Genomic DNA, 17,375 nt, shown 5'->3' with positions numbered 1-17,375 from the left:
TAATAGACAGAAAACTGTACCTGAAAAATAATTAAATAAAAAAATTAAAAAAAAAAAAGAAATCCTGATGGTGTATGTAAAAAAAAATACTATCTTACATTAGACTTGGAACTTAAATGTATATAAAAACACTTGTCAGTTAATACAATTCAAAGACAGAACTTAGAAGTTGGCAGATTCTAATTTACTATTTCTAATGTAGTGACTAAGTTTTCTCTTTGTATAAATTTAACATGTGCTGGTCTAATTGCTGTTTAATGATTCTGGAGGACAGTACATATATAAGCACGCACCCAGAGAGCCACACACACAGAGGACACGGAGTTTACCTTGCTTAACTCCAAACCCTGTGCTGGGAGGCTCCTCGTTCAACACATACAACTGGCAAACCCCACTATCTTCAGATTCGACATGTGCAGGCTTAGTTAAAAGGTATTTCCTGTAAATGAAGCAAACATCTAAGTGAAAGTTTTTCTTTTCCCAATAATCATGCAGCCAGACTAGAAAAATGGAGCTCATCCCCCAAGCTGCTTTTTTAATATTTTGAGTATAATTTGCAGTTTCAGAGTTTCACTGTTATTCTCAACATTGTGTATAAAGAGCGGTACATAATCACAATGCAGTAATAATTGTGAAGTAAAAATCCAGCACTTTGTAGAAGTAGAAGGGCTGTAACAAAAAAAGAAAAAGAAAAAACAACTGTAATGAGACACATTCTTATTATTGTGGAGGCTGCTATTGCTGTGACTAATGAGCCAGAAAGGGGGAGCCCAACCTCTGATTGTGACCAGCTGAAGCACAGGAGCCTTCACCACGGTCATCTCCTTGGCCTACTTATTCGCAGGAATCCTGAGATGGTAATGTGGAAATAGCCAGAAAGCTTTTGCAGCAGGTCACCTCTGCTTGTCAGCAGAGTCACAGGGAAAGTCTGCATTTAGCTAGTGGATAAAAGGCACGAAGGAGGGGGACTCAAAATTTGTGATGCACCCTATTTATGCCAAGAGCACATGATGTCCCTTTCATCAAGTGTACACAGTCCAATGGAGGGAGCATCACGAACACGAACATAACCAAGTAAGAGCATGCAAGATAAAATGAAGAAGGAACTTCTAAGAAGTGATTCTGTGAAGTCACTAAAAAGCAACAGCTCTGTGAAGCAGACTGTGGCCCTTTGAAGATAAACTGAAAATCTACTTTGAAGTATCTGTAGTTTGGCAAAAATGTGGTGAGTTTTCAGTGAGCTAATAGGAAAAATCCTACAGAAATATGGATCATAGAATAAAAATTTATTTTAATTTTCTCCCCCAACTTCTTTTAACTTTTACCTATAGAGATGCTGCCAAATTCAGGAATTGAAAAGACAGACACAGGAAGACAGAACAATAAGGATGCTGGATAACCGATAAGGTGGAGCTACAGCACATGGCATGAAATACTGTGTAGATGTACCCACTGATTTGTATTGCTTTCCACCAGAAGCCATCTGTCCTCTGCTACAAGAAAAACTGTCCTCAGGTTGATGGGAAGTGAGATGGTATGAGTTCGCCCTTCTAGCACGTCCAGCACGGTCAGGTTGTTCCTGAAAAAAAAGAAAACTGCATCTGAAAGGAAGTGGTGAGGATAATGGTTGAATAGCCACGGCACAATCATTTCATAATATATATGCAACCCTAAAAAGAATATTTTTAAGATGAGGTAACAGAGAAATGTTGACTGAGCAAACACACACAAAAGTACAAGCTACCTAAGGATATGCAAAGAAATAATGGAAGGTGATAGCTGCCATGTTAGTAATGGCTGAAGTGTGGAAGTGTGAGCACTGTTTGTTATTATGTCTATTTTTCAATGTTTTATAATGTGAGATGATGGTTTTTACCATAAAGCATTTATAAATTTGGTAACAGTTTAATAATAAACACATATATTTCAAATAGAAAATAGAATGGGCAAAATAAGGACCACAGTTTAAATCTTTTACAACCAAAAGCTCACCCTTTTTCCTTGTAGAATACTAGCCAGTTTTTGTGTGAAAATTCTTTACACATTTTATAAGTTTCCTAAAGACAAAACAAAACAAAAAATCACATTAAATATGTCAGATCATCATGTCTTTTTACCTGCCTTGCCTTAAATAAAATTCTTCAATACGTGCAAAGTAATTCTCAGAGAAGCTGCCTCTTTATCTATACTAAGACTTATGGTAAAATAGGCTAAATACAGTATATTTCAAAATTTACTGTGAATTATGTACTAACACATCTTTAGAATTGTTAAAAATAATACCCAATTCTGGTTAGAAATGAACATGCTATCCAATAATTCCCTGTGGAATTTACACCATAACACAAATAAATAAGAAATACTTCTTCTTAGATTTGGATATATTTATGACATTTTAAAGATCTCTTTTTTTCATGGTCTTTTAGAACCGAAGTATGCTATCCAGTAGAGCAGAGGATAAGCCTTATTATATATCCATTATCTTTTTCTGAATAGTGGAATAGATTATCTTGGGTTGGTCTAAAATGTTTATTTACCAGTTTAATTTAATTAATAACTAAAAACATTTATTTATCTAGTAGGTACAATCAGGTGTTGTACTCCTGGGTTTATCATATAAATCCAAAACATAAAGCAGTATCTGGAATACAGATATAAATGTTGCTGTACAAACACAAAAGTGGCCGCAGGACTAAAAATTTGTTGCAAATATCATACTCAAATAGCTCAAAATGTTCTGTTGTTATGAATTCAGTCCTGACTAGTTTTCATGTGAGTATGATGGATACAAAAAAATAAGTTATTGGTGTTTAATGATATGTGTATCTATGTCTATTTGTAGCATGTTAAAGTGCAAAATAATGATCTGATGTATTATAATAAACTGAACAGGAATGGGCAGGCATTCCTGTTTACAGTTAAAAAGCTATAGAAAATCCCTGACAATTTGCTGGACAGGTCAGGTATTCCTTACAGCTTCTTCCTTGTTCCACCAGGAAGGTCTCTTAGACGTAACTTCTTCTAAAGGGAGGATGAGTCGACGAAGGGCTCGGCCAGTGGTGTCCAACAATAGGATGACATTACTCTGAAATAAAGGGAATGATGAAAAGTTCAAGATTTGTTCCTTTTTGTTGAAGCAGAAGGTTCTTGGCAACCTGGGAGTAAAGGCTACAGTGGTAAAGTAAACGGGAGATGGCAACGTTGAAACACTTGAGATGAAGATAACAAATGGTTTTCTTAACCCAGAATTTAAAGTATTAGATGGTTTCATGGAGCTGTTTCTAATTATATGATGTAGAAGGTATTCTCTTTGAAGATTTTGTCTTAAAACCATTCCCTTCTTAACATGGATAGTGTAACTGTGATTCTGTTCTATTACATAGTAATGATAACATTAAGAGGATTCATAATTTTTAAAAGTCCATTTACTTTTATCAAAATGACATAGAATGCTCTGTTGGAAACTGTTTCACATTGTACATACTTAAATTAAAATTAAATTTAGTAATTAAAATAATAAATAAATTAAATTCTTGACATAAATCCAGTTCAATTCAGAAAACATGCACATATTATATAAAGTTGGGTTAGCAAGAAAATATCAGGGACTCCAAGAATTTAGCTAGTAATGAGAGTTTCTTCATTTAAAATTCATTAAGCTTAAGAAGCTTACATTGTTGGTGTAATAATGAGCAAACAAGAGAGTTCCCCAACATTAGTCACACTTATGCAAATGAAGTTAACAATCCCTCAGTACTTAGAAAAGGTTTATTAAGAAAAGAATTTTTTAAGTAAACCTTAAATATTGAAAGCACTGAATAGAAGCACATGAAATAACACAAAATTGAAATGAAACAGAAAAGACTGAGTATTTTTAAGGGATGAAAAGAGGTTTGCTTTTCTAGTTAAAATTTGAAGACTTTTAATAGATTTGCAAAAAGGCACCAGCAAATTGTCAGTCCTCATTGTTATGCAATTATCTTTTCTTTCTTTCTTTTTTTGGTGGTTGTTTTGTTTTAAATTTGGTACTCTTCCATTACCCTAACCCTTATGAATTTTCATTTTAAGAACTTCCTTTGAGGAAAATTAAGTCACAAAGCACCCAAATAATTTAATATGCTTTGCAAAATTAGGAAACAGAATATCAAATGTTTGTTCATTTCTCTCATAATATCTATTAAGCAGCTGCTATTTAAAGCATTAAGGAGAATACAATGATGAATTAATTATGGCCATTATCCTCTATTATATAATTCAGTTAGAGAGAAATAAAAATAAATGTAAAAGGGTTAATGATTCATCTGCAAATCTGGAACTGCATAGTGTTGCTTCAAATTTATTTTACTAGCTAATTTTATTGAAGTGTTTAAGAATTAAAGTAGTATTCCTACTACATAGCTCCCTTCAGTCTATATACTCAATCTTGGCTGTAGTAAAAATTCTAAGCATGTTGATAGATCTTAAATTTTTCCACAACATCACCCTTACAATCCATTATTCTGTGTAAAATACAATTTTCCATTAAGAATGTGTATTAGGAATATTCCTTTTACAAAGTACATTTCGTATAAGAAGTACTATTCCTGGAATTTGGAAGTTTGAAAATGATAGTGATGTCTAAAAGTTTCCTTAAGAAAACATATTAAAAATTTAGAGTTTCCATTCTAAATTAAATCTTTTTTAAATAAGTGTTTTTTTAAGGGGAAACTCTTTTATGTATGATAAATATGTACAACAGTAACACAAATTCTTAGCACAGAGGCAATTTGGATAATATTAACTTTTCTAAGCCAAAAAAAATTATAAAAAATGTTTGATCCCAAAATATGATTAAGCACAAGAATAAGCTAATGATTAAGGAGATGTGATTAAGCAGAAAAATAATTTAGTACGGTTGTGTATTTTTCTGCCTTTTTAGGATCTAATATTTATATACTCACAAACCAGGTCTAAGTGACCTGAAAAACTTATCTAAGCGACAGAAAACATTTATTTCCACTGACTGCTATATTTAGAATTAGTTTTAGAAGCAACTGGCAACATGAAGTTCTGTTGCTCCATCCCTTTACAACTTAATGGTTTCCTTCTGCAAATGACTAATGATATATTCTGTCTGCATTTAAAAATAGAACTTTGTGTCACACACCAGTGCATGTAACTGTGGCTTTGGCACTCCTTTAAGGGGGGGGGGTGCGGGGAGGAGAAGCCAATGAGCAATTTTATTATGTTTGTATTTGACTAGGAGAAAAGTAACCTCTGGATGACCTCAGTGTCCCAAAGTCTGAAATTCTAAACTTTGTACAAATGTAATGAGTAATCTCATGGGGGAACGCTTTATTTTTAGGCATGGAGAAGTTTCCCTTTCCTCACTTAAGATTTTATTTTAGCAAGGTCTTTTGAACAACTTTTCAAACTAATCAGGAAAATAAACCCAGAGCAAGATTCACTTTTTAAAGACAAGAGATAGAATGAAAGTTCTTCTCTATAATATTTTAGTTCCATTTTCAGTTAAAGCAGAATGGGAAAGAAGGAATTGAAGGTAGTACACTCATTTTTTATTCCATTAGAATTATTTACCATTTGTTAAATTTTACAGCTGCATGCTGTTTATTTGGAATTAAAGAGGTCTTACACTCTAACAGGGCCATAATATAAAACAGGCAGCTAAGATTCTCTTTGGAAAAAGAACAGGCAGTTCAGATGATAGGTGGGATGGAAGTTTCAGATAAGCTGAGCAACGCCTGCTCAGGCTACTGACGTAGACTTCTGGAAAACTGTTAAAACCGTGGTCAAAAGGATAAGCCAGATAACATGCTGGAATGGCAGGAGGCCAAGTGCTGGCTATGGAAGTCCAACATATCTTCACAATGAAAAACCTATTTTTCTTGGTGAAAGTCGTTGAAGGTGAATAGAGTATTAACCAGCAATGTGACCAAATAATAGAATCTTTTGAGAAAATAAAATACTTGGTGACAACCTAAAAATCTTTTAAAGAAGGATTTTTCTCAAAAATTTATATATAAGTTTTGAGAGTTAATTTCACAGCTGAAAATTTGGCAGGACTATGTGAATAAATGCTCCATATTTAGATTCCAATACAGATTTAATTGGCTTACTGAATTAAAAATCACCAAAATTTTGTCATAAAGACAGATTTCAGTTCAATAGAATTCAGTTCAATGGCATTGATATTCTGTTGGAAATCTATACAATAAAACCCTTATTTCAATGTGCTAGAAATGAACTTGCATAAGCAAAAGCTGGATATTCATAACTCTGCTCCTAGGAGAAAATGAACATGAAAAAAATCTGAAAACCAGAAAAAAACGAACAACTCAGAACTTATGACAATTATTAGGACAAGGCCTAAAATTGAAGTTGACTTTTGCTCAGTGAACTGCTGACATGTTATTTACGCAATATTTTCCCCTTGTCAGACACATTCCAAAAGCACTGTTTCTTGGTAACTTTACTCTCATAGTGACCTTAAATACTTGTAAGCAACCGCACTGCATTTCGTTAATACTTTCCTACTTGGAATACTTTCAAATTTTTCAGACTACTCCTTCCCCAAGTATCTGAAGTGAGTGAGAGATTGGGTGGAGTCTGACTCTGCTGAGGTCCATCCAGTGTGGTTTGACTTTCAGTTCCCAAGCAGATGAGCAAATTGTCAAAATCCCCTGAGCCTCAGTTTCCTCACACATATATATTGCTACAGCTACCTCACTGGGCAGCTAGAAGAATGACATGGGACAGTGGATGTCACTGTTTTTTCACACGTTGTTGGCATTTAACAATTGATCCCTCACCTTGAGATCCATCACCTTCCTTTTAGGATAACACACTCTCTGGTCTATCTTCCTACTTCACTGGCCACTCATTTTCAATCCCCTTGGTAGATTCCCCCTCACATCCCTGATTTCTTAATGTTTTATTGCCCCAGAGCTTAGTGATCAAACTTCTCTTTTCCACCCACATTCTCTTCCTGGTGACCACTTTTAGTCTCATGTCTTATATGCCAATTACTCCCAAATTTATATTTCCTATTCTGACCTCTCCATAGAACTCCAGATTCGTCTACTTAGATGCCTATAGACATATAAAATTTCATCAAACATTTAGTCTTCCCTTCAAAATTGATTCCTTCTTTACCTCAATTGACAGGACTCTATCATTTCAGCTGCTCAAGCCCTAAAACTTAAAGTTGTCCTTTAATCTACACTTTCTCACCCCATACACCTGATCTATTAGGGAATCCTGTTGGTCTAACCTTCAAAATATATCCAGAATCCATCATTACTTACAACCTCCACATTCCTCCAAACTGCCATTATCTCTTGCTTGGATAATGTCCCAAATCTCTTCACTAATCTTCATTCTGTCTTACCACCTATTGACCATTCATCACAGAGGAGTCAGAGAAATTGTCTAAAAATATATGTCAGATCACACCACTCCTGTGCTTGAAACACCTTCCCAATCCACTTAAAGTCAGGGCCAGAACATTACAATGGTCTACAGGGTTCTACACAATCTGCTTCCCTCACCATGGCCCTACTTCACCCCATTAAGTGACCTCTTTGACCTCACCTCCTTATACTTTCCCCCCATCCAATCTTTTTAAAGAAGAAGAGGCAGATTCCAGCCTCTGGGCCTTTGAATTTATAATTCCTTTTACCTGGAAGTCTCTTCCAGATATTTGTTCTTGCTTCCACCAAGTCTTTGCTTAAATATGACCTTTTCATTTAAGAAATCCTTGTGCACCATGCTATTTTAAATGGCAATCTTCCTTGCAGCCTTCTCTTTTACTCTCTCTAGTCTTTTATCTTTTAACTTAAGATATAATTTAATTATTTATTTTGCTTATTGTTTATCTTCCTACACCACGATGCAAGCTTTTGAGGACAAGGATTTTTGTTGTCTTGTTTTGCTATAGTATACCCAGTAGTAGATACATGTACAGTGTCTATTTGTTGAATGAATAAAATGCTTTGGTATATATTAGGTGGGTGATAGTTATACAGAAGGATTATACTCCTTTATACTGGTATAGTACAGATAACTTAAACCTTTATAGTTTCTACTAACTGAAACACACAGCCTGTCTTTTGAACTATATCTTCTGTTCTGAATTATTTTTAGCTTAATTCTGGGCATCTGTACTTTTCATGAGTTCTATCTTAGAATAGTAACAATGGATAGAACTTGATCATCATTAGATACTAAATGATCTCATTGTATTCCTGTATTGGACTGATGTTTATGTCTCCCCAAATTAATATGGTGAAATTTCAAGCCCCAGTATGTTAGGAGGTGGGGCCTTTAAGAGTTCATAAAGATGGAGTCTTTATGAATGGGATTAGTGCCCTTATAAAAGAGACACCCGGATTCCAAGATGGCTATGGAATAGGTGGAAGCTATACTCACCCCTTCCTGGCACCAAACCGGTTTTACAGCTTAATTATAGAGAAATCAACTTGAATAATCAACTGAAGGATGGCTGAACTGGAGTATCATAACCAAGGATTTACAGAGGAAGCCACACAGAGACGGATGAGAAGGGCAGAGACACAGAGAGAGCTGGCCCCTGAACCCAAGTGTGGCGGCTGAGGAGCTGAAGGGATATCTCAACTGCAAACTACCCCTTGAGGAGTGTGGGGTCTCAGCACTACACTGGGATCTCTAACCTAGATTATCAGAGCCAGGAAGAAAAGCCTGAATAGAGAAAATCAGCAGGTGGGGACTCTGTCCACCCAGGAGAAGAAGTCTGCTAGAAACCCAGGTGTACAGCATCTTAAAGGGCCATCTAGCCCTCAAATGCTTACCCAGGGCTCTAATAGAGGGAAGAGAATTCAGGGCATATGGGAGTCATAGAGAGAATGTTTGGGTGGTGCGGCTCTGAGGAGAGATCTGGAGGGTCAGCCCCTGAGGTCCCTGTGCCAAGTCCCTGTGCCAAGTCCCTATCCCATAACACCTTCAGAAGCCATCTTTCCAGGGTTGAGCACTCCTATTCTTGTAGCAGGAGCCTGGGGAGTGAACTAACCCAGACCTTCAACTCCTAATGACACCACCCTGCCAAGCCCAGGTGCTGCAGATGGGTCTGTTGGCTGCACCCAAGGGAGACCTGTGGTGCATTTTTTCCTGGAGAAGCTTTTGGTGGACTCTCAGGCTTTGGAACACAGAGGCCAGTTTTGCCTCCCTTCTGCAGGCCCAGCTGGCAGCACCCTCAATGGGAGACTCTTCTCATCTGTCTTCCCAAGTCCCAGTATCCCTGGCCCTCTGGGACTTTCAGAGTGTGTCCCCTTCAGAGGTCCTTACCCCAGACTCGGATGAGTGCTGGGTTGTACAGTTGTGGAGTGGAGGAAGGTGATGTGCTTGTCACCTTCCTGCAGGCTTGGAGGGCACCAACCCCAATGGGAGACTCTTTCAATTTGTCCCACCAAGTCCCTAGGGCTCTGCCCTGATGAGCTTGCTCCTGCAGTGTGGCCAGCTGCCTGGACCCAACCTGAACCTGTGGTGCGCTCCCCCTAAGGTAGCTAAGGTCAGAGACTCTGGCAGAGACTGAGAGGTATGGCTCTGCAGTAGGTGGCCACTTTCCCCACACTGAGTTCCTGATCACACCTCCCCCAAGCAGGAGGCCCATTAGCCCCACTCTCCCAATTCCAGTCAACCTGTCCTACCAAACTTGTGCCTTGTGGAAGGTTTGTGGGTTGTGACCAGCCTGGGCCCACTCTACAGTTTTTCTTTGGAAGGCTCTGGGAGAAGCCCAGGTAAGCTAAAGGGGTAGCAAAGTAGCCAACAGGTGGAGGTGGACATCAAGGAGCCTTGGACCTTTTATTGATCTGCCCCTAGCTCAGAGGTGGAGGAACACAATCCTTGTGGGTGGCTTGGCCCTTCCCACATGCACCCAGGCAGAGTAGAGGTAGTCAGGAAGAGTGAATATTGTGGTGGCTTCTGATGGGTAGTTTAAGTCTGGTTACAGACAATGCCTGACATCGACCTGCACCAGAATGCCACTTAAGTGGACCCACAACCAACACAAGGAGCGATGGGCTTCAGACCACACCAGTGCTCTATCCAACTAACCACACAACTTCTCACTGAAAGGGGGACTACAGCAGGCACCAGAACATGCTGGGAACAACTCTGCCTTGGGTGGTAGACCCTGCACAGCAACTCATATAGGGTGATGGAGGTCTGTCCTTATAGTTAGCCAGCCTGAGGGTTAACTCCACCCACAAAGAAGCCAACAGCATTCAAAACTCAACTATAATAGGAGGGCACTCTTAACCCAAACAGAAGATATTCCTGGAGCACCTAGGTTAAGTGATCTGGAAGACTGCACCACTGAGCCCCACAAGACAACTACATCATACAGCCATCCTAACAAATTTGGGGGTAACAGCAGATCTATCTAATATACAGAGACAAACAAAAATGGAGACCAAGAAATATGCCTCAAATTAGAGAATAAGAGAAAAATCCAGAAAAGGAAATTAAATGGAAGCAACTAAGATACCAGGTGCAGAATTTAAAACCATGGTTTAAAACCAAGAATACTCAAGGACCTTAGGAAAAGAATAAATGATCTCAGTGAGAACTTACAGAGAGTAAAAATTTAAAAGGACATAAAACCCATAAAAAACCAGTCATAATGAAGACTACAATATCTGAAATGAATACTACAGTAGAAAGGATGCACAGCAGATTAGATGAAACAGAGGATCAAATCAGTGATTTAGAAGACAAGTTAACAGGAAACACCCAAGCAGAGAAACATAAAGAAAAAATATTTTAAAGAGGAAAGCCTAGGGGACCTCTTGGACAGCATCATCTGTAACAACATCTGCATCATAGGGGTACCCAAAGGAGAAGAGAGAACAGGGAATAAAGAACCTATTTGAAGAAATAATGGTTGAAAACTTCTGTAATTTGGTGAAAGAAAAATACACATAAGTCCAGAAGGCACAGAGAGCATCGGATAAAATGAACCCAAAGAGGCCCACACCAAGAAACATCATAATAAAAATGGCAAAGGTTAAAGATAAAGAAAGAGCCCTAAAAGCAGCAAGAGAATGACAGTTAGTTACCTGCATGGAAGCTTCCATAAGGCCGTCAGCTGATTTCTCAACAGAAACACTTCAGGTCAGAGGGACTGGACATGATGAAAAGCAAGGACTCTTTATCTAGTACTTCTGGCCAAGATGGAGACATAGGTAGATATACTTTGTCTCCTCCCACAACCAAAAGAAGGACAATAACAAAACATTTACAAAGAAAAAACAACCAGAACTGCCAGAAAATTGAATTGTCTGTAAGTCCAACAACCAAGGAGTTAAAGAAGAAACATTCATTCAGACTGGTAAGAGGGGTGGAGATGGGCACCTAGAGTAGAGAGGATGCCCAGCAATGCAGCAGCTGGAGGACAAGGTGTGCAAAGCAATGGCTGGTATACACAGGTGGGCAAGGTGGCAGCTGTCAGTCTCACATTTGCATGTGGAGGAACACAGACCATGAAACCCATGCTTCTAGCACATGAAAAGAAAGCCTCAGAACCTCTGACTGTAAAAATCTGTGGGGATTAAGGGGGCAGGAGAAACACCTAGCCTCACAGAAGAGTTTGTTGGAGAGACCCACAGGGTCTTTGAGCACACACAAACCACAAACCACCCACCTGGAAATCAGCACCAAAAGGGCCCAATTACATTGTGGGTACTGGGGGAAGTGACTGAAAACTAGCAGAGGGCCAAGCAAGTGGCATTATTCCCTATTAGATCCCTCCTACACATACAGCACCACAACCCAGCAAAGTGGGTTGCCTCTCCTTGGTGAATACCTAAGACTCCACCCCTTACAACACAACAGGTGCACTGAGACAAAAAATATGGCCTAAATAAAAGAACAGATCAAGACTCTAAAAATACAACCAAGCAAGGAGATAGCCAACATATCAGATGTAGAGTTCAAAACACTGGTAGTTGGATGCTCAAAGAATTGATGGAGTATGGTTGCAAAATGAAGGAAAAAGTGGAGGCTCTGAAAATTGAAATAAAGGAAAATGTATAGGGAATCAACAGTGAAAGGAAGAAAACCAGGACTCAAATCAACAATTTGGAACAGAAGGAAGAAACAAACATTCAACCAGAACAGAATGAAGAAACAAGAATTCAAAAACATGAGGAGAGGCTTAGGAACCTCTGGGACAACTTGAAACATCCCAATATCGGAATTATAGGGGTGCTAGAAAGAGAAGAGGAAGAGCAAGAAATTGAAAACTTATTTGAAAAAATAACGAAGGGGAACTTCCCCAATCTGGTGAACGAAATAGACTTCCAGGAAGTCCAGGATGCCCGAAGAAGTTGGGGCCAAGAAGGAACACACCAAGATACATCATATTTACATTACCCAAGATTAAAGAGAATGGGAGAATCTTAGAAGCAGCAAGAGAAAAGGAGATAGTTACCTACCAAGGAGTTCCCATAAGACTATCAGCTGATTTCTCCAAAGAAACCTTTCAGGCAAGAAGGGGCTGGCAAGAAGTGTTCCAAGTCATGAAAGTCAAGGACCTACACCCAAGATTATTCTATGCAGTAGACCTATCATTTAGAATGGAAGGGCAGATAAAGTGCTTCCCAGATAAGGTCAAGTGAAAGGAGTTCATCATCACCAAACTCTTATAATATGAAATGTTAAAAGGACTTATCTAAGAAAAAGAAAATGGTCAAAATGAAGAACAGTCAATTGACAACAAACTCACAACTCTCAACAACTGAACCTAAAAACAAAAAACAAAATAAGCAAACAACTAGAACAGGAACAGAAATGGACATTACATGGAGGATTATCAGCCAGGAGGGGTGGGGGGATGATGGGAGAAAAGGTACAGGGAATAAGAAGCATGGTAGGTACATAATAATAATAAATGGTAGGTACATTAAGATACAGGGAGACGCTAAGAATAGTATAGGAAATGGAGAAGCCAAGAACTCATATGTAAACCCATATGTAACTAAGGGAGGGGGGAATGCTGGTGGGAGGGGCAGTGTGGGGTGGAGGGGAATAAAGGGGAGAAAAAAATTGGACAAGTGTAATTACATAATTAAGAAACATACTTAAAAATAAAAATAAATTTAAAAATCTTTAAAAAATAAAAATAAATTCAGAAAAAAAACCCTCCCAGCAAACAGGAGTCCTAGACCGGATGGCTTCACAGGTGAACTTTAACAAACATTCAAATACAAACTAACATTTCCCTTTCTCAAACTGTTCCAAAGAATTCAAAAAGAGAGAAGACCTCCAAGCTCATTTTATGAGGTCAGCATTATCCTAATTTCAAAACCAGATAAGGACCCTATAAAGAAAGAAAAATTTACACTAATATTGCCAAGGAACATAGATGGACCCCCCTTCAATATTAGCAAACCAGATATCTTAACACATTTAAAAAATCATGCACCAGGATCAAGTGGAATTTATTCCAGGAATGCAAGGTTGGCACAATATTCATAAACAGATACAAGTGATACACCACATAAAAAAATTAAAGACAAAAATCACATGATTATTTCAACAGATGCAGAAAAAGCATTTAATAAAATCCAGCATTGATTTATGTTAAAAACTCTTAGCAAAGTAAAAATAGAGGGAACATAATTCAATATAATAAAGGCCATACATGGCAAACCCACAGCCAACATCATGTTCAACAGGCCAGACATTTGCCTTAAGATCAAGAACAAGACAGGGATGTCTGTTTTCACCATTCTTATTCAACATAGTACTGGAAGTCCTAGCCACAGCAAACAGACAAGAAGAAATAAAGCATCCAAATTAGAAAGGAAGAAGTAAAACTGTCATTCTTTGCTAACAAGATGATACCGTATAAGAAAACATTAAAGATTCCACCAGAAAACTACTGGAAATGATAAATGAATTCAGTACAGTAGCAGGATACAAAAGTAATATTTAGGAATTGGTGAGATTTTTATACACCAGTAATTAACTGTCAAAAAGAGAAACTAAGAAAAAAATCCCATTTACAATTGCAATAAAAAAATAACATACCTAGAAATGAATTTAACCGAGGTAAAAGACCTGTACTCAGAAAATGATAGGTTACTAAACAAAGAAATTGAGGAAGATACAAATAAATGGAAGCATATACCATGTTCATGGATAGGAAAAATTAACTTCATTAATATGTCCATAGTACCCAGAGGAATCTATAGATTTAATGTAATTCCTATTATAACACCAATGGCATATATCTCATGGAACTACAAAAAAATTCCAAAAAATGATATGGAATTGATGTGGTCTTTTGTGGAAAAAACCATAAATAGTCACGGCAATCTTGAGAAGGAAGAACAAAGTTGGAGGAATCACACTACCTGATATCAAACTGTAGTACAAGGCTATTGTTAGCAAAGCAGCATGGTCCCAGCATAAACACAGGCATCTAGATCAATGGAACAGAATAGGAAGCTAAGAAATAGACCCACACTTTTATGGTAAATTAATATTTGACAAAGAAGGCCAGAACACACAATGGGGTAAAAAATGTCTATTCAATAAGTGGTATTGGGAAAATTGGATAGATACATGCAAAACGAAACAAAACAACAATGAAACTAGACCACCTCTTTGTATTATACACAAGTTAAGCCATGAAAGTCCTACAAAAACACATGGGCAATAAAGTCTCTTATACCAATATTTTTTTCTGATACATCTCCTTGGGCTAGAAAAGCAAATGATAAAATAAACAAATGGGGCTACATCAAACTAAAAAGCATTTGCATAGCAAAAGAAACCATCAACAAAATGAAAAGAAAACCCATTGAATGAGAGAACATATTTGCCAAAGATACATCTGATAAGGGGTAATTTTCAAAATTTATAAAGAATTTGTACAACTAACTCACCACCAAGAAAACAAACAACCCAATTAAAAAAACTGGCAAAGGACCTGAATTGACAGTTCTCCAAAGAGGTCATACAATTTGCCAATAGACACATGAAAAGATGATCAACATCAGTAATCATCAGAGAAATGCAAATTAAAATCACAATGAGATATCACCTCACACCTGTCAGAATGGCTATCAATAAATCAACAAATAACAAGTGTTGGAGAGGATATGGAGAAAGAGGAACCCTCATGTACTGTTAGTGGGAATGCAGATTGGTGCATCTTGTGGAAAACAGTATGGAGTTTCCTTAAAAAATTAAAAATGGAACTGCCTTATGACCCAGCAATACTACTTATGGCAATGTATCCAGAGAAACTCAAAACATTAATTTGAAAGCATATGTGCACCCTTATGTTCATTGCAGCATTATTTACAATAGCCAAGATCTGGAAGCAGCCCAAGTTTCCATCAGTAGATGAGTGGATAAAAAACCTGTGACACATTTACACAATGGAATACTAACTGACTGTAAAACAGAAGGATATCCTACCCTTGTGACAGCATGGATGGACGTTGAAAGCATTATGGTACGTGAAACAAGCAAGTTAGAGAAAGAAAAATATCGTATGATTTCTCTTATATGTGGAATCTAATGAACAAAATAAACTAACAAACAAAATAGAAACAGACTCAGATACAGAGAACAGACTGACACTTGTCAGAAGGGGGGGTTGGGGAGCTGGGTGAAAAGGTAGAGACTAAGGAAAAAAACCAAACAGACATCAACAATAGTACAGTCAATGCCAGAGAGTAGAAGATAGCAGATAGCAAAAGGAGGCTTGACTTTGGGTGGAGATTCAGTATGGAGGTGGTATGTTATAGAGTTGTAGACTTGAAACCTGTCTGATTTATTAACCAATGTCACCCCAATAAATTAAATAAATAAACAAATAAGTAAGAGACACCAAAGAAATCCCTCACTCCTTCATCATGTGTGGTGACAGCGAAAAGATGATTAAGGAGTGGTCCCTCATGAGACACTGACTGTGTCAATGCCTCGATCTTGGACTTCTCAGCTTTCAGAACCATGGGTAAAAAATTTCTAGTGTGTATAAGCTACCTAGTTCATGCTTTCTCTGTTACAGCAGCCCAAATGGACTAAGACAATTTCATGCAGTGCATTTACTGCATGAAAGGGAAGAATGTCATTCAGGTCTCAGATAAAATGTTACCTCAATATTGTTCACCCTCCCAACTCCTCCTAATGACCCCCATCACTCCTTAGACCAGTGGTCCCCAACCTTTTTGGCACCAGGGATCAGTTTCATAAAAGACAATTTTTCCATGGAATGAGGTGGGGGTATGGTGTCCAGATGATGCAAGCAATTTACATTCAAGCTCTCCTCCTTCTGTGCACTGGGTTCCTAACAGGCCCAGCCTGGTACCAGTCCATGAACCAGAAGTTTGGGACCTCTGCCTTAGATTATTATCTGGTTTCTACTATATTCCTTCCTATTGGTACAGTACAGATTAATTTAGACCTTTAGAATTCTCACTAATTAAAATACACACAAACTGTGAAACACATACTACCTGAAATTGGCATATTTATTTGTTTTTGTTCAAAGAGGATGCAAGCTTCACAACAAAGAATTACCTGGCCTTAAAAGTCAGGGTTGAGAAGCCCTTACTTACATGTTTCCAGACTTACAGGTCATCCTGAAGTCTCTGCAGAGAGGAAGATACTGGCCTGATTTTGTGGTACTGATAAAAGGTAACTTTGGACCTTCCCTCCAGCACCTTTCCTTTATCTTTATAAAAGCACATATTTTCAGTTATAGGTTGCAAATCATTTATGCCTTTTTCTCCACATCAGTTGCCCTTGGCATGTGAGTACCATGAGAATGACCTTGGGTACATTACCTGCTGCTCATGGAGAATCACCTGACCCTTGAGGGGATTTCCCAGGGGTGCCACTGTCACAAATGGCTGCCAAATTCCACTGGCGGTTCTTGGAAAGATGTCAAAAAAGTCCACAAAGTAGCCACTTTTCCCAGCCACATTCATAAAGTATAAGGAAACAGGATTGCATGCAACTACATAGAGAGTATTTTCCTCATTTTCTGAAATGACAAAAAGGAGTTAATTTTGTAATCTGCAAGAGATTTTCTGACTGGTCAAAAGGTCCACTGGAAACTGAATCACGAAACTAAGAACACTTGGAAGTGAACAGATGACTTGTAGATGTATTGATTAGACTGAAAAGACCATGAGCAGCAATTTAGTTGCTGCTCTAAATGTAGATGGGATGGGACCATACCTATGTATTTGAGGAAGTACTTTTTCCCCAAAGAATTCCATAATATCTAATAATAATACCATTAAATATTTAATACTTCTCAATGCAGCAAATTTTTCCTTGTATGAAAGCAAAGTACTTTGTGCTTCAATAATTGTCTGTTT

At 37.8% G+C, this 17,375-nt stretch overlaps 1 protein-coding gene across 3 annotated transcripts in view; it reads right to left on the bottom strand.

Moving 5' to 3' along the window:
• VWA8 (von Willebrand factor A domain containing 8) overlaps positions 1 to 17,375 on the bottom strand; it is a 406,775-nt gene that overhangs the window by 137,883 nt on the left and 251,517 nt on the right. For all 3 annotated transcript variants that reach the window (XM_037060277.1, XM_037060261.1, XM_037060267.1), the window contains 5 exons: positions 16,836 to 17,035; positions 2,975 to 3,085; positions 1,993 to 2,057; positions 1,454 to 1,579; positions 330 to 439 (listed from right to left, as the gene is read on the bottom strand). In XM_037060277.1, the coding sequence (XP_036916172.1) occupies positions 330 to 439; positions 1,454 to 1,579; positions 1,993 to 2,057; positions 2,975 to 3,085; positions 16,836 to 17,035 (612 nt within the window). The remainder of the gene's footprint in view (positions 1 to 329; positions 440 to 1,453; positions 1,580 to 1,992; positions 2,058 to 2,974; positions 3,086 to 16,835; positions 17,036 to 17,375) is intronic.

This window comes from Sturnira hondurensis, unplaced genomic scaffold (genome assembly GCF_014824575.4).
Source record: "Sturnira hondurensis isolate 20B ecotype Veracruz unplaced genomic scaffold, ASM1482457v3 Scaffold0001074, whole genome shotgun sequence".
In the NCBI taxonomy this organism is placed as follows: Eukaryota; Metazoa; Chordata; class Mammalia; order Chiroptera; family Phyllostomidae; genus Sturnira; species Sturnira hondurensis.
This window is presented reverse-complemented; position numbering and strand designations above follow the sequence as displayed.